Source organism: Triturus cristatus, chromosome 2_1, assembly GCF_964204655.1.
Source record: "Triturus cristatus chromosome 2_1, aTriCri1.1, whole genome shotgun sequence".
NCBI lineage: Eukaryota > Metazoa > Chordata > Amphibia > Caudata > Salamandridae > Triturus > Triturus cristatus.
The window spans coordinates 1,193,599,830-1,193,624,827 of record NC_140581.1 but is presented as its reverse complement, the minus strand read 5'-3'; the positions used below and the strand labels follow the sequence as shown (position 1 = coordinate 1,193,624,827).

The following is a 24,998-nucleotide window of genomic DNA, read 5'->3' as shown; positions in this document are numbered from 1 at the left end:
ACCGGAGAAGAATGCGCCGGAGACGAAGTCGGGACTGGTGAAGGAGACACTGACTCCCTACGACGTCGAGAAGGCGACCTCGTCTTCGAAGTCGCTCCTTTATCGGAATGGTGATGTGAAGAATGCCTCCTCTTTTTCTTATGCTTCTTGCTCTTTGAAGCATGACCCGAAGTCGACTTGGAAGCCGACCTCGACCTCGAACTCTACCTGGACCTTCTTCTTCCCCTTTTCTCCTTTTTCTTCATCCGGGCGATAAAGAGCTTTGCTTCTCTTTCTTTAAGAGCCTTCGAGCTCATCTTCCTGCAACACGAACAACCTTCTACATCGTGGTCCGAGGACAAACACCAAACACAATCGTCGTGCGGGTCGGTGATAGACATATGTTTGCCACATTCACGGCAAGGCTTAAAACCAGACTTCCTTGTCGACATTATCGAAGAAAGACAGAGAATTCTCAGAATAAAAACAAAGTAACAGGTAAAGCTACTAGTAACGATTCCCGAAATCCGTTGGCGTCGTCGGCGCGGAAAAAAGGGAACTGAGGTCATCACGCCGATGAGGAGGTCTTATGGAGCCGGTGACGTCAGCGGAGTCGCGAGCGGAGCCGTGTCTCTGTGACGTCGTCTTCGACCACATCGGCGTGGACTGCTACAAAAGTTTCCGAATGTTGCTGGCGCAGGGGATATTCACAAGGTGAGGAATCCACTGGCAGATGTATCCATCAGAAGTGAAGTTTACAGTTCCAAAACCTCAGCCTAAGTCATGGTGAAGAAGCACTTAAACTACATGGACAGAGTAGAATGACCTACTGTCTTGAATAACAGCAATGACAATAAGACAATAAATGTCTAGTATGTTGTGCCTCACTTAGATAAAACCGTAAAGCCAAAAACATTTTAACAGAGACGTGGACTTGGGGAAGAAAGTAGGGTAATATAGCTCTTTGTTGACATGGAAGAAAGAAGTACTTAAATGAGGAGTACCCTTGATTTTACAATGTTTTAATTCTTTTAACTTTGCGCCTAAGTTGGAATGCATTTTACTGTAGGTGGGGAGGGGGGTTGAAAGAAGGATTCATTTGGGGAGGGGGAAAGAAGGAGGACTATCTTCCTTTCTGCACAACACACTTTGCCATTGCACTATGCTGAAGCCAGTGAGACTGTAGTTATTAACAGCTATTACTGTGCCAGTGCGAGTCGCCATCTTTGTTCAGCGCTCTAGTTCTTTTCTGGTCACTATTTATTGGATGCTGGTGCGCGGATGCGCAGTGGAAACACGCGTGCCACTGGCACCCTAAGGCAAGTCAGCCTGCGCCCCTCTGTGTACGGCAGGGGCCTGGGGCAAGGAACCCTCGTTTTTTTATGCAAGCGAGATGTATTTACCTCTCCCCCCCAAACAGTTCTATGCATTACAAGTACGTAGAAAGTGTAAGGGTATACGCTCAAATGATCTAGAGGTGATATGTGTGCATTTATGTACTGTACTTTTTCTCTTCAAATAATGTTGTATCCAGGGCAAATAACATAGGGCCCCTTAACTGAAGGCAATTTCAAATTAATTGTAGATCACTACCTGGGCATGAATTGGACCTTTTTACATGTTTAAGTGACTGGCAGCCTAAAATGCTACTCTTATAAAAGTGGCTAAAACGCAAATGATCTACGCCGGACATGATCCAGGGATTACCAACGGGATATAATTGTGTGGTATGGAATTGAGTGGCGTTGTGTCACACAATTTAAAAGGCTTTTCTGCACCACATAAGAGCCATCGCAGTCCTGTGTTTATTTGTGTCCTGTTTTGTGAGAGAGGTAAGATAGAGGTGGGTGTATACAAGCTCTGCAAAGTTTCATGGCGTGGGTGTGTGTGCGCTCTGATGGCTGCTAATCTGAATGGAAACCCGACCACAGCCACTGCTAGGCCGAGTGGAGGCCCCAGGACCAAACTACACATATTTATTTATTAGGGGGTGCCACATCCCAACCAGAGCGACGCCCCTGCCTTTATTATGCATAGGGGTGGCCATGGATCCGAAAGATAAAATATGCACTTGGAGTAGCTTTGTAAAGAAAGGGTGAAAAATATACACAAAGGCCATGAATAGCTATCATCATACAGGGCAGAAATGAACTGTGGGAAGCAACACAAAGGAGGAACACATTATTGTTAATTTCTTTTCTGAAAGTTTTCTTGTCGTCAGATCGAACTATAACTCCTAGAGCGAAATACAAAACAATGTTATTACACTTTAAAACAAATGCGTTACTACACTTTTTTTAGGCATGATAGAGTTGGAAAAAGGGGAGGTGGGCTAGCCATAATAAATCGAAGGTGTTTGGAAAGGGACATTGAATACCAAAAATAATCTGTAAACTTTAGAATCTGTTTGTTTAAAATCTTTATAGACAAATGTTATTCCTTCATGGCCTACTGCTTCATCGTCCACCAGGCCCCAGAGCAGACTTTCTAAATGCAGTGGGGCTGTCCCTGGATGCGATATCTCAGTCATCTGACTTCACCTTTCTAGGTGACTTCCAATTACATCTTGAAGACCCATCAGACAGGGACGCTGTACATTTCATCGACACTATGAATAGCTTAGGTCTTACTCAACAAGTAACCGGTAGCAGCCACGGAGCAGTGCACTTATTGGACTGTATTTTTTTTCGACAACAGTGCTCTGCAATGTCTTCCATCGCTCCCGCTCACTTGGTCCGATCACAAAGCTGTTATTTTTTCTCTTTCTCCTTATCAATTAGGATTTCAAAACTTAAGAAAAAAGCATTCTAGACGTTTCTGACCATGGAACAAAATCAAACCTGCGACTCTTGAAAGTTCTCTAGCCTTACATCCCCCTAAACACAATAACAACCCCAACATAGTGGATGTTGCCTTTGAAAAGTGGATTCTTAACTCAATTCACCAGGTCCTACCTGAAAACTATCACTAACCATGGAGCTAGACGCTTGGAGCACTGGTTTACTGAACTTAGACTCTAAAAGCAGAACTGTCGCCGTTTGGAAAAGAAGTGGAGGTCCAACCATGATATGAATGACAGAGCCTTGTATAAACAATCACTACTAGACTATAAACGACTAATGCAGGAGGAGAAGACTCGTTATTTCTCTTCAGCCATAATAGCAGCTAAGAATTTGTCTAAAGAATTATTTGCTACAGTAAAAAAGTTGGCAAACCCCCTGAAATAGCTAACACTCCAGAAAGTCAGACTTTATGTAATTCCTTGGCTACTTTCTTCCAGGATAAAGTTATATTAGTTTACAGTGGCTTCTCTACATCCCTGTCTCAATATACAACGTCCCACAAGTTATGTCGGTCACCTCTAACTCGATAGGGGAAGGCATGGTAACAACCCCAAAATCTATGGAGCCTCCAGAACGATCAAATTTTCCATTCTTAACATCTGATCAGGTCAAACTACTTTTATCTACCAAATTGGGATCCCCTCTAGACCCTTGTCCCCAAAGATTGTTCATCTTCTATCAGGAACAATTGCTCCTCATCTTGCCCCCATTTTTAATCAAATGTTCATCCCAGGCATCTTTCCTACTAAATGGAAACTAGCATCAGTTCTTCCCCTTCTAAAGAAAGCTAATCTTGATGGGGCTGATCCTAATAGTTATCGGCCAATTTCAAGACTACCTTTACCCGCTAAGATAGTTGAGAGGGCCATGAACACAGCACTATCTGAATATATCGAGACAAATGCCTTCCTGGACGCCACCCAATTTGGCTTCTGGAAACACCACAGCACGCACGGAACTGGCACTGAAATCTGTATCAGAACAGATTAGGCAGATGGTCGATGCAGGGGGTAATGCAGCGTTCTGCTTGACCTTTCTGCTGCATTTGATACCGTCAGTCATAAGAAACTATTGGAATGCTTGAGAGGATGGGCATAAAAGGAAAAGCTCTTTCTCTAGTTAGATCCTTTCTGTCTGACCGAGAACAATTTGTTGCGCTCTCTGAATTTAAGTCACACAATTTTACATTACCTTGTGGCTTCCCTCAGGGCTCGACAATTTTTAACGTCTATGTTGCCCCATTGGCGCAGCTGATTAGATCACTGGGTTTCTCAGTGATATCCTATGCTGATGATACCCAGTTTGTGGTGTTGGTGACAGGGTCACCATCGGATACGGCATCTCCGTTTTATACTTGCCTCCGTCAAGTTGGAGACTGGATGGCTACCAACTGTTTGAAGTTGAATTCCAACAAAACCAAGGTGTTTCTTGGTGGCAGCAACACCAACTTTTGGTCCCCAACCCTCTGCCCATCGGAACTGGGCCCTCTGCCCACCCCCTCAAATAAAGTAAAAAAACCTAGGTGTCACCTTTGATTCAAAGCTCACATTTGAAGGGCATGTGAACCAGATTACCTCAGCATCTTTTTATATGTTAAAACTTTTGAGAAAGTTTCTCCCATTTATTCCTGCTGATCTAAGCAAGCTGGTGATCACTGCTTTGGTCTTATCCAGAGCCGATTATTGCAACTGTACCTTCATCAACCTCAGGTCCAAATGCCTGACTAAACTTCAGATCGTGCAAAATGCTGCCGTCTTTTGTTGAATATTCCTAAGCATAAATTGGCCACTGCAGCCTTAAGAGAATTACACTGGTTACCAGTGTAGCGACGCATTGAGTTTAAAGCCCTTTGCATAGCATTTAAAGCAACTCACGACATAGGGAGGTTTTTTTCAAGCAAAATCTTTGCTTGTATATACCCGCACGTCAGTTACGCTCAGTTTAGGCTTACAATCTGGTGATCCCTAGGTTCAAGAAAAGTGCTTGGGGAGGTAGAAGCTTTCTAGTCGGGACAACCAAACTCTGGAACTCTCTTCCCCAAAGGTTAAAAGACGAAACTTACCTGTTGGCCTTCAGGAAGGCACTGAAGACATGGTTGTTTAATCTTGGACTCTGAGTTAAGACCTTACGAGATATGTTTCCTTGATGAGCTAGCGCCTTGACATCTATGGGTAATTGTATTGCGCTCTACAAATTTCTTTTTCATTTCATTTGATCCTGAATTCCTTTAGTTCTACGTACGCACTTTGTTGTTCGACCTGTGTATTGCAAATGGAAAGAAAGCTTGTTATGCAAAACTACACTGTCTATTTTCTATAGGTGGCAACGGTGTGTCTTAACATAAGATACTAGAACACATACTGAAGACATATGAGAGTCAACATATGTGAGAAGTTGGCCTGATATAGGAGGTCACTGGTTCTAGTGTACACCCTGTATCAGTCCAAACAACCCTTATGGTGATTGGTTGTAAAGTCAACCTTATAGACCAGCTATCCTAGTGGTAGCATGGACAAGAGCAGTCTTAGGCTAAACTCTGTATGGCATGTGAAGCCAGCTGTTATACCATTACAATCCCTTGAATACCAAATGAAAGGACACCACACCAGGTATATATAAAAGTAGAATGTATTTATTCTAACATATACCCTCAGCACTCTTTATGAGCTCAAAGGTCTAAGTACAAACAATTTCTTAAGTAGCATATGTTAAGTTACACAGGAAAATACAGTTAGGCCCGGGGGCCACGCAAACCATATACTAAGAAAGTGGTATAAGTACCACGTCACGAACAGGGAGTAGGCCTAGGGCATCGCTGGGGCTACACTACACTACCAAGAGTTAGGAAGTGGGAGGCCCACGGGAAGCGTGTGCAGTGTGGAGACACACACGCGGGTTACATTAAAGTCAATGGGAATGTAGTAGTTAGAAATAGGGAGAATAAGGACACTTCCGAAGTAACTAGGAGGAAGCAACTAAAGACTTAGACACTTGGATAGTCAATATCCACTGGAGCACCGGAGTACTCGCGTTACCTCACCCACAGGAGACGGGTGCATAGGTGTGAAGATGTGTCGGGTGTCGTCGCCGGATCCTATGGATGCCTGAAGAACAGATGCTGACAGGCGACCAGGAGGAAGATGTCCGGTGGACCCAAGGATGCATCTTGAAGGAAGAACACCTGCAAGCAGAGGGGACAAAGTCTGGGTCACTAGCCAGTGACCGGGTGGAACCAGGAAGGAACCAGGCGATGACGTGCAGAACACAGGTGATGTCTTGAAGCTGGTCTCTGCAGCCACGTGGACCCGAAGGCGCCGAGGACGACCAGAACCAGGATACGAGCTGTCCCACGAAGGATCTTGCTGATGGCGGAGTCGACGTCCCGATTGGAGTCAACAAGCCTTGGCAAAGGCAACCAACGCGGAAATCGAAATTCGCTTCAGGTGCAGACCAGGAAGGTCTGAGGTGCTTCTTTTTCAGAGGGAAGAAGGAGCCAGTCTGGAGGAGCCAAACCAGCGGTGGAAAGTCAAGGGTTCGTCGTCACTGAGGCTACTAGCCAATGGGCCAGCAACCGGACAGACGCGTCTAGCAGAAAAATGCAGAAGGGCCCCACGCAAAGCTCGTGGAGTGTGGAGGGCTGATCTTCGGTGCAGATGGTGCTCGGGGTTGGGGCTTCTCAATCCCCAGAGCACAACTTCGAGGATGCCTCAGAAGCTGCGCTGGAAGCTACTCGCCAATTTTCCCAGGTAGCCGGTCCCACGTCTCTCGTCGCCTCCACGGATCTCAGCTCTGCTGTGGATGTGGATTAGGGTCGGAGAGGTCTGGAAGTCAAGACGCTGGTCGGGCTCTGCAGTCGGTTCCTCGTAGAACTTGGACAAAGCAAACGGCAGGTCGTTTGGTGGTGCCTGTTTGCACAGGGTGGCCACTCCTTGGCCACAAGGGAGATTCTTCAGTCTTCTTGTCGTTGAATGTCGAAGGTCCAGAGTTTCGTGTCTAGTTTCAGTTCAGGTTAATCTAAAGTCCTCGGACTCAGCTCCCACTTTTGTACTAATCTGGGGGGCTGGACTACCTGCTAGGTCCCTCCTATGGGTGGGACCAGGGAGGGGGGTGGTTACACCCCCTTCCCTTTGTCCAGTTTCGCGCCAGGGCTGGGGCTGGAGTGCCCCAGCACCGGTTTGAACCGGGCTATGCATGGGACACCTTGTGTGCCCCAGGCAGTGTCTCGTTTCTTTCATCGCTCCCTGCCCCAATACACTAAGTCCTGTCTGGGGTGGTGCTAGCACCTCCCAAGGCAGGAAACCTATTGTCCAAACCTCCCTTGCTGGAAGGACTCCCAGCAGCAGGAGGTCAGACTTGTGTCTGTGGCAGCAGCATCCATTTTGTGATGCTGGGGCTCTGGTTAACTTTAACCGGGTAAGTAGGATTTTAACATGTCTTCTCCCTCTAGAAGGGGGGAATACTATCCTCATCGCCAGAAATGGTGTGGGGGTAGTATTCCAAAGTGTTAGACACCTTACACAACATGTTTTGATAAAGCCAAACCATAGTTACCATAACCGCGAGGATTATAAGGCACTTTAAGAGTATATGGTAGGCTATATCATAGAACAGCTATAAGGACATGGTTCCGAAAGCTGCAGACAGGCTCAGCTCATGCTAGAGCACCATCTCACATGTTACCAAGCACTCTGCCTCCAGGATTGTTAAGGCCTGTCATAGGAGTGGCTTACAGGTTACCCATGTGTCTATATACAAGGTAGGTATAGGAATACTATACCTAAGCAAGGGGTGATTACACGACCTTGCCCCAGCTGAGTGAGCAGCCAGTTGTGTCATGATGGGAGGCCAGCCAAGGGTGGCATAATACATGCTGCAGCCCCTGGTAGGCCTAGGGTACACCTATGCCCTGGGTACCTAAGGTAAACTGTACAGGGACTCATAAGGGGATCCTTCCCAATTGGGTTATGTACCTAAAGTACATAGTATGAATTCAGAGACAGAACAGCTGGGCTGTGGGTCTGATTAGCAGGCCCACAGCCACATCTAAGTCGAAAACCAGTAAAGCAAAAGCATAAAGTGGGGGTGACCATTCGAAGCAGACCCTACTCTCCTACAACATAGAACTGTGTAATGTGACAGTTGTGTTAAGAAGGATTAACATGAATGAATAAGCTAATGTTTGGAGAAAAATTACTGCATTTTCAAACTATACTTAAAGCTGATATTAGAGTGAAAAAGGATCTGCTGTTCGAGATACGTATTACTAATACTATTATCTTGGTAGCAGTGGCATTGCATCTATGGCTGGTATGTATAACACATGACACTCCGAATTGATAGTCATTTTTTTACTTCTCTTCTGGCAACTGCACCTGATGCACAGAGGCGATCACTGCTGGTAATCTTGGATCAGGTGCCCGCCAAAGTCATCTTGTCTCTTGCAGTCACGATTGGAATAGAAGCTCGGGGTGATTTTCATTGAACGGCAGTAGCTCCTGTTACAGAAAGCGTTTGAGACCCCATGTCTATGTAATGATCAAATAGTCGTTTACCAGGCAATAGAAGTCACATGTACGAACACGTACCCAGCATGCATTGCAATGCTACAGCATACCCTGCTCATAAAAGGGAATGGTAATTAGGATAAAGTTTCATATGGCACAGACAGCCTTCCCTGCTGTTGTTCACTCGCTGATGTCCTTAGATGAAGCAAGTTAGACCTCTGTTCATGGAATTCACAATTTTAAAGCCAACGTGGTAATACTACCTGAGCAAAATTAAAATGCAGGGATTTTACGCAAGTCCACAGTGCTGATACTTTCCCTTAAGTAGGCCACTTAAATGGTTCCGTAAGAGCACAGTGAACGTGAGCTTGCCAGCTGAGAGGGAGGAGGAGTGATAAAGAGCAAGTTTAGGAGACCGCTCGCATGACAACTGCAGATTTACAGCAAAGAAAATGCTTTGGCTTGGCAGTCAGCTTCATATACTGTGCTTTGCACAACAGCCGCACAAGGACAAATACTCATGCCTCAACCAGACACCCACCCGAAGAGGGCACACCATCATAGAAATAGAGACAGGCACACAAAACAACAGATTTATTTTATTTATTTTTATTTTGAGAGTTTTATAGAGCGCGAACAAGATCCTTGCGGATTTCAGAGCACTTTACATTAAAACAACTGTAATTTATACAAACAAATATATGCAGGTAATACTCGTATACAAAACATTTAGTGTAAACAGCAGTAGGGTACATAACAGGAAACATCCCCATTGAGTCCAGTCAAGGGCGAGAGTCGGGTGTTTAGTTGGAGCCTTAACATAGTACGGCATACTAGAAGGGGAGCTGTAGAACTCCGTGTCTATTTAGATTGTGTTCAGGTGAATTTTGCCATGAGAATTGCTTTAACTTCCTTTTTGAAAGATGCGGTAGAGGCATTCCGTCTGGTTTCGGGGGGGGGAGGTGTGTTCCATATTCTGGGCGCCATCCCCGAGAAGGATTGTTTATATGTTTTCTTCTTGTTGAACCTTTGAGGTTTCAGTAGTAGGTTTTCAGCACTCCTTGAGGATCTTAGACCACCAGAGATCGTCAGTTTCTGTGCGAGGTAGCTGGGTGTATTATGATGTAGGGCTTTATGTGTCATGCACGCTACTTTTAGGTGGATTCTGGCTTCAAGCGGGAGCCAGTTCAAGGCTTTTAAGTCTGGGGAAATGTGTGAACTTCTTTTCGAGCCAGTGATACAAGTAAAAACACATACACACCTTATTAAAAAAAGTTACCCAAATGGTCCCAGTCTCGAGCAGGCACTTCCGGCTCACAGCCTCGTATCTTGAGATGCCAGCTTATACTAGGCAGCCCACTCAGTAGTTACCCAGCATGCCAGGCCATGTTTTACATGAAGACATTACCTTGGGGTTCTTCTAAATGAGAAAAGGATGTGGCATAATGCACAATGGGCTTTAACTATAGCCGAAAGCAAAGTTATTTCACCCCGCCGAGGACTGCGTCCGTCCTTTCATTTATCATCAGTTAAAATAGCCCCCAGGTTAACATTTTAACCAAAAGGCAGATTCATAAATGCATCATCCTGTTTCATGCGCCTACTTAGTGAGAATGTTTTAAATGTGCTGCGATAAAGGAAGGTGCGCCTAGAAAGGCGGTATGGAAAGCGTGCACATGGTTAGTTTTAGATCATGGAAGTGGTTTGGTGGTAGTCTGGTCCCACTAAGCATATGTTCTAATCCAGACTTATCAAAGTATGTTATCCTCATCAAATCCCTTATTGGCTTGCTCTCAAACGGCTGAAATAGCATTAATTACAAACAAAAACCAGATTAAAGCAAATGAAAACGTATTTTACCTCCTGTCTCCCATCTCTGTTACTATTGCCCCTGCTTTTTCTCCCTCCTAATATTCATCTTCATCCAAAAAAAGCACACTACATTTGGCACGGCACTTTAAATACATTTCTCCTCCTCGCTCTTGACCAACCATATTTTGCAAACACAAAGTAAAAGACCCAGAGTACTCACCCCTCCCCTACCACCTTCTTTTGTATAACCTGGAGGAGAAAAAAAGCTACGAGGAGGGAAGCCTGGAGCAGGAGGAAGGAGGCTTGGGTGGCAGTGCAATAAAGGTATCAGCACAGCAGACATGGCTACCAACATGTACAGGGTAAGAGGCAAGGGAAATACACCAATTCCTGCCTTATTGTCGTGTACTTTGCAGTAATGTCGTTTTTTTCCATTACTGACACAATTTCGTCAACCCGCGCCCTTGAATAATAATCGAGGTTTTCCATGCAACCTTATCTGTAATTGAAAAGGCGGTCTGGGTTATTTTTCTACGGTTTGTTTCATGCATTTTAAGAGCACGCATGCATCTGCTAAGTTGAGGGGGGGGGCAGCAACATTCCTCTTAAAGTTTTGTGCAATTGCATGCGGTAGGAAGATTTACAATTATATATATATTTTTTTTTTTTAGTGATGACATGCATGGCGATGTAACTCACTTTGCGAATGTTTCTGGACAGCTCTGCATGAGTTTTCCCCTAAAAACAAGAGTTTTACAGCACCACGCTGACAATGGGATGTGTTTAGGAGCGGAGAAGAGAAAGGATCCTGGGGAGGGGACAATAGACTATAGACTTTGAGGAAGCTGCGAGTGAGTGCTGCTTGTGGTGTTTACTGCTGGTTTTCAAAGACTCTCCCACACGGCCCTGACCCCCCAAAAGGACCATTCTCAAAGATAAAGCGTGGCGTGTTGCTCTGATCAAGTCAAACACAGAACCGATCACATTAATCTCTTTGCAAACAAAAAACGAAGCATTACAAACACATACAAAATGCTAACCAGCGGAAGGATATTGTACTTGGGGAGGGATAAACACAAAGAGAGGCATGAAGAACACACGCCATAAACAAATAGAAATTAAAATTACGAGAGTGACAATGGAATCTCAAGCCTATGAGCAGGCTTCAAGCCTATTTGGTGAATACAGCGTGTTTCAAAAACATCGCATGCGCACTGCCTAGGCTAGACCTAAAAAGGATTATAAAAGTCCAAAAATAATTACCATCACACTATTAGAACAACACAGGCAAAATATTAAGCAAAAAAAAGGGAGTAGTGGGTCTAAACCAGTGTCAAATGCGCAGACAGGTTTAGAACCTCCCTGAGAGCCGAGTGATACTGCTTGAATTGTAGTGACTTCCAACCGTGCTCTTGTGTCAGACTGGTAGAAACTCCTGTAGGAGGAGCTGTGTACCAGTGGCTAGAGCTGTAGACTTTAAAGCATTCAGCACAGCAGCCTCGCAGATGTACAAAAGTGTTTTACAGCTGCGAGGCTACTGTGCAGAATGGTTGAAAGAAAAAGTAAAAAGTGCTAAGACGCTGCTAGTGTTGACTTGTCACATAGCACTTTTTTTTCACACGTTCAGCCGTGCTGCACAAGCAGGTGGGCTGCTGTACAACATAACTGAAAAAAGCAAAGGCAACGCCAAATGGTCTCGCCTATGCGTTGGTTCGCATCCTGTTCTTTCCAGTGGGTTATAAAGCATCTGGCACATAATGGCCCATCACGCTGTAGTGCAGCATGTTAGTGATAATTTAATGCGCTTCAGGTTATTAATGTTTTGTGATTTTCGGTGGGATTTCAGCAGCTGTTATGATGTAATTAATACTGCAATGTCACACACAACACAACAGTCAAAGCTCCAACACAGCATCTTGTATAGGTACCTTGAAGGCACAGATGCTTCTTCAAAATGCAAACCCACGGATGCACGTGGAAAAACACAAGATTTGTAAATAAAGATGCTCTTAAAGCCATGCACATACCTCTCAGAGTACCCAGGTCACATGAAAAGTTGCAACCCTGCCTATCTCATAAATCTGAGCCAGATGAAAAACCTTCCTGAAAAATAATATTGATGGACAGGAACTTTTCCCAAGATCAGTAAATCAGGGTCTGGTCGATACCCAATCCGTGTGCTCCGTGCTTCCAATCAATTGGCTTGGGTTTCGGACCGGTCAGCCAGGGCCCGGGAGCCGCGGTTGTCTGGAGCGAGTGGTGAATTACAGCTGCTGTTTGCTCTCGGTGCGGGCCGCCAAGTGCTGTGTAATCACCGCGGCTCTATCATTCGTGGGGGAGGCTCGTTAATGGGTTTGCACGTCCCCGCTTCCTAACTTTTGATGGCATTATCAATAACGCTAATAAACTGCCCACCACGCAGGGGTCACGCGTGGACTCGTTTCCCTTGAAGCTCAAGCTGCATCAAGCGCTCACCTTTCGATGGCTGCCGTCCATGGGAACCGCTTCCGTGCCTTGGCCGCGCTCCAGCCCCAGAGACGGAGGCGCTGAACAAAAAGCCTTTGATTCTTCAAATGCCGTTGGATTTTATTGCCATGAACAAGCTGTGGGTGCAGGGATCACACAGCGAGTGTTAAAAAGCCACATTTTGTAATTTGTGTATTTGTGTGTGTGTGACAGCGGCTAAGGTCATAGGAGGTGAAACTGCAAGAACGCCCCGTGCTCCAAATGTGGGAGTGCGTGTATCCATACAGGGGCAGCAGGACATCGACAAAGAAGGACACTTTAAAAGAGTTAATTTTAAAGTGGGAGTTTTTTGGCTTCTCGTTTCTTATTGCAATTTATATAGCACTAACTACTCTAACGAGGAGCTAAAGCACGACCGGGTGAGTCGCACGGTACTTGTAAACCTTTATTTTGTTGACATTTTGGAAAAATAAAAATGCCTAAATTGGCACTTAGATACATCTCTGCTTCTGCGTTAGGTTTTGTCTCACTATGGCTGGCGGCATAGGTTGTTACACTTGTATTGTCCACAGTTCATATATTAGAAGTGTTTTTTGTCTCAATCTTCTAATTAGAAAACAATGGAACACTCGGAGACCTATTACAGTGACGTGTTAAGTGTGCCATTTGCTTAACCTTACATTTCTGACATTGGGAACAGGGACATATTAAGGATTTCGGGAGCCCCTGTTCGTGACAGCTTTAAAAATACACGCGCTCGCCATTGCCTTGTCCTCCCCGTGAGCCTCTGATCTCCGTGCCTGCTTCACAGCTGTGTGAAGACTTTTCTTATCTGCTTGTTAAATTAAACAAGCAGATAAGAAAAGTCTTCACGACAACAGTCAATCAGGCAAGCCAGTCTGGCAAAAATGCAAAGGGAGGCAATGAAAAACCCTCCTTTCCAATGGGAAGCCAGCGTTTACCATAAATGCTGATGCTACCCAATGGAAATGAGGGGCGGGGCTAGAGTCCCCTTCTCGAAACTGACTTGTTTACTATAGCTCTCGCAGGTGAGAAGCACATGCGTGCTCCAACGCCAGGCAAGACCTAAAAAATGAAGCCATTTAATTGCTGCTTATAGCTTTAGCGGAGGGCCTTCTGGAGTTGCCTGTTAAACTGCCAGTCTTGGTCCCATGACTAAGGTTTGGTCTTCACAAACCAATGGCATATAAAGCTGAAAAAACAAACTGCAAAAACCCTGAATAACAGATGAGGATGTCAAGCAGAGGAGGTACATGTGCTGGGCAAAGACCAGAAGGCAATAATGATGTGTATACTGCCCCAAGGACTTCAGTGTGCTTAATGTTAGGAATTTCTCCAATAGCAGTTCAACATTATGTAACTCTACCATACAATATTTTCTCAAAATATTTTTATGATTTTTTTTTTTTTTAAGTTCAAAAAACCTTTATTTCAGTCTCACACAGTTCTACATGCTCACGCCTACAACCTCACGGGCCGGCTATGGCAGACACTTTATCAGAATTACAATACAACCTACACACAGCCAGTCTACCGACAACCCGGAGGTCCGGTGGCACATACCTTTATACCTGTCTTTATATCAGTCGAGTGAAATGCATTACAATCCTAGGCCGTGAACACAGTGTTTGTCAATAAGGCCTATCTGCTCTGTGTGCCCCCAGCAACCCTCAGACATGGTGTGTGAATGTCCAGGAGCCTATCTGAGCGCCAGGAGTCAGAAAAATCACCGTCACGAAGGGCATACCAACATAGCTCCCCATGGATTAGGTCCCCGAGGCAGGTGAACTCCACTTCTCTAAGCAGCTCCTACAGTCCCAAGCTCAGGGGACACAGAGCCGCGGCGGGTGTCCACACAATGTACCATATGGCAATGCCTTCGCGGCTCACGTCCCCAGTCCTTACTCCTGCAGCCTTTCATCTGCATTGCATAATGTGCCACGTACACCTGGTTCGTGCATCCCATACACTCCCTCGCCATCACCATCAGTGAGCAATGTAAACAACCACGCTTCCAAGAGTCCCACCGCGAACCGAGCCTCTTACCCCTACAGTTTTCACCACTACCCTCCCCTTCTGCACACCTGCCAAGCCGCCATGAACTCACGCTAGCTGGATGCTATATCTGACGATGCTGCAGTTGCCGACACCTGATCCTCCCCTTCAACGGAGCCGGTCTGCGCCACCAGATATGTTCTAAACGGATCCCATATGTCTTTAGCCCTGCTATTCAATGGTTGCGTTTCCGCATATACAGCGTTCTGTTCCTGGCAGTACAATACATCCCCTATCCACTCCTTGAATTTCAGTGCTCGCCCCCTACCCCATCTACATGCAACCCTCCGTTTCATCAACAACAGTACAAGGTTTACAAATTTACGATGCACCTTAGGTATCGACGCTGTATGGCCCAGAAGCATCATGAGCGGGTCCAGTTCAATCACTTCCCCCAACATAGCCGTCAGCGCAATATGGACTTGCGACCAGTACTCGGCCACCCCTGGGCACATCCAACCAGATGCAAGAAATCAGCCCCCTCCGAGTGACACCTCTCACATATATCATTGTCCGACAGCTGGAATCTAAGCTTTCTAACAGGAGTGTAGTACCAGCGCTGCAGAAACTTATAATGAATAATACGCAGTCTGCAGCTGGAAGAGATCTGGGAAGTGAGCTCACAACAGTACGCCCACTGTGCCTCCGTTATGACTCTGCCCATTTCCACAATCCAACCTTTGAGCGCTTTACAGTCTGCATTCCCACCATACTCTCGAATACTGTTGTATAGTTGAGAGACTAAATGTCTACCATCCGCAGAAGTAAGTAGGACCTGCAACGGCTTCACTATCTCCGGTTCCTTCGGACACTGCGGCAACACCGTTCGCATTCCCTGCCGCAACCGGAGGTAGTAAAAGACATCCAGTGGAGTAGGCTGATAGCCACTAAACAATTGCTCTTTCGTCTTAAGCTGACCCTTCACAAACAGGTCGCCCCACTGTCGGACGCTTATCCTAGCACATAACCCTCGGAACCCTCCTTCCTGCAACAGAGGCAGGTCTGGATGATACACCAACGGCAAGGTCGGAGCGTACAGAAGACTGAGTGCCATCCTGCGCAGTATACGCTGCCACGCATCAATCGTGCACGTCACCGTGGTGAATGGCGTTTCTATCGAGCTGATAGGTCCATGAATAATACCCTGCAGTGGCAGAGGTCTGGCTATCCAATCCTCCACCGCCAGCTGTGGCATGCATGGCGTGGGGGTAAACCAATGGTAGGCAACGTGTGCCTGCGCACTCAAATAATACTCTAGGAAGTCGGGAACGTCAAATCCTCCCTTACTATATGGCTGGGTGATAGTCGACCAGGCCAGTCTGGACTGCTTACCAGCCCAGAACAGTCGCAGTAACTCAGTGCGTAATGTCCGGAAAAAAAACGCACCTGGATAGTACGGAATGTTCTGGAAAAAATATAAGAAGCGAGGCAGCACCACCATTTTAATCAATGAGGCCCTACCCGCCATTGTGAACGGCAGCGATATCCAACGGGTAACATCCTCCGCCAACTTACTCATGGCTGTGCCATAATTCAATCGCAACGTTTCTTCCCGGACCTTCGAAATTTGAACCCCTAAGTATCGTATATCCGACTCGCACCATTCGAGCGGGTAATCCAGTGAGTATCGCCCCACCGCAGGTGTCAGAGGAAAAAATTGTGATTTCTTCCAGTTAACTTTAACTCCAGACAATCTCCTAAACACCACAAACTCGCGGAGTAGCGGATTGAGGTTAGTCTGCGGATCCACCACATATAGCGTTAAGTCATCAGCGTATAAGGACACATCAATCTGTCGTTGAAAACATTTAAAGGCACTTTGCTTGTGCAGCTGTCGGATACGACAGGCCAGCGGCTCGATCGCTATAGCGAACAACAATGGAGACAACGGGCACCCTTGTCTAGTCCCCCTTGTTAATGGAATTGGATCAGACAACACCCCATTGATTAGCACTCTCGCTTTCGGGTCAGTATAGAGCAGTTTTATCCAAGCGACAAAGATTTTTGGAAACCCCATCCGGTACAGAATAGCAAACAAGTAACCCCACTCGACCAAGTCGAAGGCCTTGGTTGCGTCAAGGAATATGGCCGCGACTGGCAGCTCCGGCGCTATTGTCTGAATCAAAGAAAAAAGTGTTCGCAAATTACTGGCAGTGGATCTGCCCGGGACGAACCCTGCCTGATCAGGAAGGGCAATTTTAGTCATAAGCAGTGAGAGACTAGTAGCAAGCACCTTTGCCAAGATCTTGGCGTCGCAATTTATCAAGAAGAGCGGCCTATAAGAATCACAGTCCACTGGGTCCTTACCTGGCTTCAACAAGGAGGTAATCACCACCTCTCTCATCGTCCCCGGTAACACTCCCACCTCTAGGGATTCCTCATAAACCTCTCGAAGCACAGGGGCCATAATATCAATATAGCTTTTATAGAATTCCACCGGCAACCCATCCAGTCCTGCAGCCTTACCATTACTCAGAGACATAATTGCCTCACGTATCTCATCCAGCTCGAATGGAGCTCCGAGAAATTGCCTGTGTTCATCACTCAGCCAACATAATGCTACATCATCTAGGAAATCCCCAAACGGAACATCATCACCACCGCGGGTAGTGTATAACCGGTCATAGTGCTCCTTGAATTGCCTTAAGATACCCTTAGTGTCTTAATGCAGAACACCATCCGGCGCCTGTATCTCTAGGTGAACAACCTTTACAACGCAACTATTACAACGCACTACACTTACAACGAAATTTTTACAACGCAACATCCACTACAACGCATGTTTAAAAACTACCTTTACAACGCATTCCATTACATCGCATACTACCTTTACAACGCATACCATTACAACGCAATCCAACACTTACCATACTGTTGCACCCCCTGGAGTTAGAATAGTAATTTTTACCCCTATACTATCCAATACTTACCTTAAATGCAATTTAATATTATGCGTTGTAATGGTATGCGTTGTAAAGGTAGTATGCGATGTAATGGAATGCGTTGTAAAGGTAGTTTTTAAAAATGCGTTGTAGTGTCATGCTATGTAATGGAATGCGTTGTAGTGGATGTTGCGTTGTAAAAAATGCGTTGTAAGTGCATGCGTTGTAAAAGTGTGCGTTGTAACGACATACATCGGTATCTCTAATATGTGCGAAGCACCCCGCGATTGCCGAGTGATCGCCGCCAAAGCCCGACCCGGTCTCTCTCCCTCACAATAACGACGGGCTTGCCAATATTTGCCCCTAAATTTGGTCTCTCTATCCGCCTCCAGCTCGTATTGCGACAGTTTTTCCCTAAATTCCTTGTGGGGAAGACCTATCGGTTCCCGGGACATCCTGGTTTCCAGTGCCTTAAGTTCGGACTCTAGTTTGGTAAGTGAGCCTCGTATTGCCTTCAGTACACCAAAGCTCTTAGAAACATAATATCCCCTGACCGTAACCTTAAACGCCTCCCAAATGGTCTCAACACTGTCCACCGACCCCTTGTTGCGCGGAAAGAAATCCGCTATCTCTTCCCCCAATTCTGCCTGGAACAGGGGGTCCAATAATGCCGTGGGTTGCAGCCGCCATATCGGTGCTGCCCTACCGTACCCCGGGACCGCCAGTTGGACCAATACCGGACAATGATCCGAATAGGACCTCGGTAGATGTATCACTTTGCCTAAGTCTACCGCTAAGCCACGAGATAGAAAGCAATAATCAAGCCTAGCCCATGTGTTGGCATATGCTGTGAAGTGTGTCCCCTCACGGACCCCAGCATGCATGAACCTCCAGCTATCTATTAGTCCTCCTTCCTCCATTATGCCCGCCACAGCATCCCTCGCACACCTGTTATACTGGGGGCTACCATCCGACCTATCCAACCCAGGAGTCAATGTAATATTAAAATCACCGCCCCATATAAGATGCATGGAACCTGTATTCAGTATCATACCCCACAACCTGGTGTAAAAGTCCGGCGAGTCCACGTTTGGCCCATAACAATTTACTATCGTAACCGTGTCAGTACCCAGTCGACTCCATAACAGGACAAACCTACCCTCACTATCCGCGTGTTCACCTAGCCGCACAAACGGCACCGTTTGTTTGATCAGAATCGCCGTGCCTCTAGCGTACCCAGAATACGAGGAGAAGCTACGCACCGCCGCCCATTTGCTCGCGAAAGTGTAAACAGCCCGAGGGCTAAGATGCGTTTCCTGCAACAACACAATTTGCGCCTGATGCTGCTCTAAATATGACACCACCCTCCTACATTTCCTCGCATCATTCAACCCCCGGACATTCCAGGTGACAACCGTGACTCTCGAGCCATGAGCATTATCAGACATCTCTCGTCAACCTCACAGGATCCAAATATCCACCCATCTCCAAAAGCATCTCCTGCCATAGGCACCAACCATGCAGCACTCGATACCAACGACAACACAACATTGGAATCCCAGTAGTAATCTTGGCACTAGCGCTTTGCACTGCTATCCACTCTCCGAACCACAGCCGTCCATCCCCGCTCCCTTGCGATTCACTCATCTCAGTACATGAACTCCAACCAACCAATCCAGAACTGAATCCCTTGTACCCACCCCCCTCCCACTGAAGCAACCCCCAACCTGCCAGAATCTCACCCACCCCTTCCCACCCACGTACGCCCCTACAACTAGGGCTAAAATCCCCCAAAACCATATACTAGGGTAATTCCCATCGGGAAGCACATCTAGGTGGCAGCACTGATACTCCCCCATAAACGCAAGCCCAACCACACAGCGTGCAGCCTAGCCTGGCGATACAGTGGGGCGTCCGGCGCTATAATCAGGGGCATCTGGAACCTGCCCCAATTAACCAGTGTCATCAATTTAACCAGCAATAGAGCGCAACCCACCCACATTGCAGCCGGAGAGGGTCTCGATACCACAGAGACCCCAGAGGCAGCCAACCTCCGCCCCACATTCTCAAACCCGCATCAACTAGCCTGAGATTAGTATCAATACAATGTCTCTCAACCATGAACCCCAACCTTAACTCTTGGGCAACGCTCTAAGCTTTACATTCAGAATAATATGCCGTCAGAATCCTCCCCACTCACGGTTCACCATCCACCAGTATCTCGTGCCGAGGGTCCGAGTCATCCTCCGCTCCAGCCCCTGGCCTGTGAGTTCGTTTATGCTGTTTGAGAAAATCCTCCACCTGCTGAGGATTCGTGAAGAATTTCTGCCTCCCCTGGTACGTGACCCGCAGGCGCGCCGGGTAGAGCAATGCGTAGTCTATTTGCAAGTTTCGTAATTTTGCCTTAACTGAGAGAAATTTCCTGCGTTCCTCTTGGACCAGTGGAGTAAAGTCCGGATACAACGTGAAGGAGTTGCCATCATAGGATAACGAGCGCGTACTTCTTGCGGCCCTTAAGGCAGCGTCCCGATCTCGATAGTTCAGCATCCGAGCTATGATCGGCCTGGGCGTCGCTCCCGGCTTTGGTCTGGGGCCCAAGGCCCGATGTGCCCTCTCCACTATAAAGTGGGGAGAGAAGGCATCCGGGCCAATCGCTGCCACCAGCATCTTCTCGACATACTCCTCCATTTTACCCACGTTGGTCGTCTCTGGAATTCCCACGATGCGCACGTTGTTACGCCTACTTCTCGCTTCTAAGTCCTCATTTTTAGCTGCGATAACCCGCAGGAGATTGTCCATTCTGGATAACTGCGAAGTGTGTTGTGTCACCGTGTCTTCAGAGTCCGATATACGCTGTTCCGCCTCTCTCAAGCGCTCCTCATGCGCGTCCAGCTTGTGCACCACCGCATCCATGCGCGACGACATCCTGTCCATCTTGTCCGCAATTGTAGCAAACCCTTGGCGCATCTCTCGGAGGACATCTTGCAGATTTATCGCCGTGTCCACAGGTGTGTCCGTCGCTCCGGACGTCGCCGTCGAGCCACGAGCCGCCTCCCCGGGCGCGGTCGTTTTCTTACTAGCCTCACATCAGGGCCATAGCAGGCGCTCCGGCTTCGCAGCTACTCCGGGGGGGGGGGGGGGGGGGGGCAGAGTGCCCCCGCACAGTCTCCGCCGGCAGTCTCTCGATCTTCCCCGCACTCCTCACCGCGCCAAGCTGCAGCCGCCTCGGGGGCGTCCTCCGCGGTCACCGTGTTGGCGGCCTTCCGCCGTTTCCTCAGCCTCGCGTGGCAATCCGATCCGGGAATGCTGCCCAGAGTCATCAGCCGTCACCTCCGCCGCAGCTTACAGATCGGCTCCCTGCAGCCCCTCAGCACCGGGGGCCCTGTACTTCGGCCAGTCGACTCCGGACACCTCGCTGATCATCCGGTTACGGCACCCAGGTGTGCCCATTAAGGATTAATTAGCGGATAATTACCGCCGGACAGCGGGAGCCCTACGCGAAGGCGTCCATTCGCGAGTGCGCCACCTAGCGCTCCCCCAAATATTTTTATGATTTAACTAGGAAACTGCGTGGGAAGCTGCAAAGTCTGGGGTAACAAAAGCTGCATTTGGTGAAAACACTCCAAAGATCTAGTTATCACTCCATAGAAATTTTCTAATGATTTCTTTTGGAATCACACAAAGGTGATCTACAATGATGATGGCCAAATCACCAAAAGTATAAGGGGAAACACTCAGAAGAGCTATTAAGAAATTCATGGGAGGTGAGGGCAATCTTATACAGCTTTAGCACTGGTGGTGCAGATTAGGTTTGAAAAAAGGGTACTAAGTCACAGGATTTTCAAAAGTGAAATCTAATTACAACATCTAAAAAACAACATTGCAACACAGGTTTGCGGAAAAAACTAGGAATTATCGTTGGGGGTTTAGGAGGAGATAACAAATATGGACAGGCAGAAACAGCTTTAAGTTACATGAATTCTACCTGCTATATTAACTATCCTTCTATTTATGTTTCTCTGAAATTCTGATGAAAAGAGAACGGTTAGAGGTAGCCATTTATTTTTCTGTCAAAACCAAAAAGAAACTACATTTTTAGCACCTAGCCTTATTTTGTTTCTGGCACTACCCTGCTTAGCTGTCGGATAAAGGAGAGCAAGTGAGCGACTGCTGAATTGGCAATGTACATATTGTAATGTAACAAATGGCAACATCCAGAAATAAAGAAACATAACAAAACAATTGGTTTTGCTCATGCTGACGAAGATTTGAGAAATTACTAAGAGCCCTAGAAGACCAACATAAAAAACAAGGGACGTCTAATAAGTGTGGTATACACCCTTGAACACTTTGCATTTGTTACTGTAATATGCTGCTTACCTGCATATCAAGCTCGTGGCACCTCTGAGCAATCTCTTCCTTTGCTGCTAACGCGTCATTAAGTTCTTCAGTTGTCTTTTTTAGCTAAGGAATACACAAACCAACAAAATGTATCCGATTTAACAGGCTTAAACGTACGTTCTAAATTAAAAAAACAAAACTGTATTTCTATAATGCCAGTTTTGAACAATCATTCCCTGTACAAGAATTCTGTCATCTGTGTCAGGAGTTGGTGAGCCTATGAGTGGGCCTGACCGGCATTAGAAGGAAATCAAAAATCATCTTAGTGATGACATTATCACATCCAATTCTGAACAGTCAGGTGGTTGAATATATCTTATTTATGAATGTCTGCCTTTTCCCTTAGTGGAGCTTTAGTAGGTTGCACATGAATCTCAGATGAGCAGCTACGTGACAGAACAAGCTCATTAATTAACCTTCTTTAAAAGGGACTCTTACACAAATGAATCCAAGAAATTAGCAAGTTGGGTTAGGTGGAAGAAAAGCAAAAAACGAATATCCCTAAAGAACAAGTTACTTACCTTTGTTAAGGCTTTTTTATGATTGATATAGTATCTATCTGCGGATTCCTCACCTTATAAATATCCTCATGCACCAGCTTGGATGGAAACTTTCTTGATATTTCTCCCACATCGACAGGGGGCGTCCAACTCTACATGGCTCCGCACGCAGCACTGCGTGACATCACTGGAGCCATAAGGAACCTCTGTCGGTGTGCTGATGTCCGTTTCCATCAACTTTGTACATGAGTCCAAGGCGAATGGATGGAACTAACGTACAAGTTTCTCACCTTCAGTAACGATGTATCTGGTAGAGACATAGTCTAGCCGCAGAGTCCTTAACTTAGAATATCCCCAGGCGTCAGACTGGATCTGAAAAATTTTCCAGCGCCCGCACCTCTGCGCGCCGGGGGTGGCCCCGCCCGGCTCCGCCCTGACGTCGTCCACGGACATGACTTCAGAGGAGCCATATATGCTCCTCCCGGCGCGCTGACATCAGTTTTCGTCTGAGAAACTTTTCCGCATCAGAACGCGGAGCCATCACCCAAAAAATTTGAGAATATGGAAACAGTGTGCAAAAATGATGAAAAAAATAGAAGAAATTAACAAGTGCGACAGAGCAGTGCTCTGAAGAGCCACCCCGCAAAATCGAAGGCTCAATCAATGTTAAAGGGAGACAAGGATGTGGAGAAACAGCCTGGCAGATGATAGAAAGTCCGCATCCAGACAGTAAAACCGTGAAGGAGAGCAAGTCCAGAACACAAGATTAAGGAGAGGTCACCAGAAAGAGACATCGTAATCCCAAAACAAGACCCATAAATGTACAGAGCCAATAGATCTGAAGTAAATGGCCGCAGGGGTGGCAAAGACCACAAGGCAATGGAGAAGGGGAGAGCGGGATGGTGGGAAATAGCGTGAATAGATTTCACACCGTACAATCGAGGCCGAGGGATGTAAAGAACACAGGAGCTATCAACATACTGCCTAATCTTGAGAATGTGCGGAATGGAGCAGAGAAACAGAACAAAACAGTCTGTGTTGGAGTGAGAGAATATCACTTTGCAAAAGGGCAAGCCACCCAAAGGGAGGCACGTTTAGAAAGCCCCAACCTGAAAGGTCCTTGCAGAATGGGGAGGACGGGTGTGCGTTAAAGAATCTGCGGCTAGTCTTGTCTCTACCAGATACATCGTTACGGAAGGTAAGTAACTCGTACATCTGATAGAGACGTCTAGCCGCAGATTCCTTAACTTAGAATAGATACCAAAGCCATACCCATGGAGGAGGTGGGTCTGCGACTGAACCCCACTTAGTTCCCGAGAGAACTTCGTTGACCATAAGGTGAGTAAAACAGCATTGTCAGCCTTTGGGACAAACCATAGTGCGGACAGTAATGTAGCGCAGATAACCACCAGACCATAAAGCTCTAAAGAGAGCGAAAAACCTTGGGAGGCAAAGGCAACAGAAGCCGTTAAGAACAGCACAAACACACCTTTGTGTATTCCTGGGTTGAAGGAAGGAAAACACAGAGCCAGGAAGCCCGTAGCAAGGTGAGATAGATATAACTTTGAAAAAGGGTGTTAGGGATCCACAGGACCCGAGGTGGCGACCGAAAGCAAAAGCAATTACCAGTCGACCAAGCAGAACAGTGGAACAAAGGGCACTGTACAGCCTGCACCTGCAAAGACACGTGGGGCAGCAGCAGCAAGAGGCTGACCCTTATCCGACAGTGCCAGAATAGAAGAAAATAAATACTAGATATGCTGGAGGAAAAAGGGAGGTCATGACTTTGCAAGAAGTGGAGCTGACCAGAGGGTGTGAGAGAGAGAGAGCGCGAGCTGCCGAAGCAACGTGTCGCCGGCAGCAAAACCTCGCGACGAGAACCGGTATGACAGAGACATCGCACACCGGTCGAATATGTACAACTGTGAAAAGGAGCCCTGTTGAAACCTGCACCAGAAAGACACAAGTGACAGCAGTAGTAGGGTGCCATTACGCGGCCATAAGGTGCCGGTAGTACGAAGGCCCAGGACTTAGGCGTTATGTCCCACCTTGTAAAAATGGCAGAGGACAAGCAGTCAAGCTTTAACGAACAAGAGTGAAGCCCGGAAGGCACCTAGGCCTACCAGAAGGTAGCTAAGCATACCGTGTGGACACTGGAACAACATGAAGTAAGCAAGGACCTCTGGAAGCGGAGTGTGAGCTGCCCAGAACAGCAAGACAGCAACGGCCCCAAAGAGCCTGCACAGATCTGCCTGGTAAGAACACAGAGCAGATACAGAGCAGGAGGAAAAACGTTACAACCAAGAAAACATGACCCCCACAAGAGTCTAGAGTATGCTGAAATGGCTCGCAGCCATGTGGAAACGGAGTAGGACAATGTCCAAAGCAGTAAGTAACCCATGCCCCTTGCCCGAGAGGAACAACAGTCCCCTGCAAGACAGAGTAGGGGGAAAAAAACTAGCCACGACAGTGTAAAAAGTAAGGACAATGTAAAGGTCCCGGACCCCAAGAAGCGAGTAGTCCAAGGAGAACACA

The 24,998-nt window shown here is 46.9% G+C and overlaps 1 protein-coding gene across 4 annotated transcripts in view; it reads right to left on the bottom strand.

Moving 5' to 3' along the window:
- Nucleotides 1-24,998, bottom strand: part of HOOK3 (hook microtubule tethering protein 3) — a 1,476,018-nt gene that overhangs the window by 960,774 nt on the left and 490,246 nt on the right. For all 4 annotated transcript variants that reach the window (XM_085636641.1, XM_085636638.1, XM_085636639.1 and 1 more), the window contains exon 8: nt 21,943-22,026. In XM_085636641.1, coding sequence (XP_085492767.1) covers nt 21,943-22,026 — 84 coding nt within the window. The remainder of the gene's footprint in view (nt 1-21,942; nt 22,027-24,998) is intronic.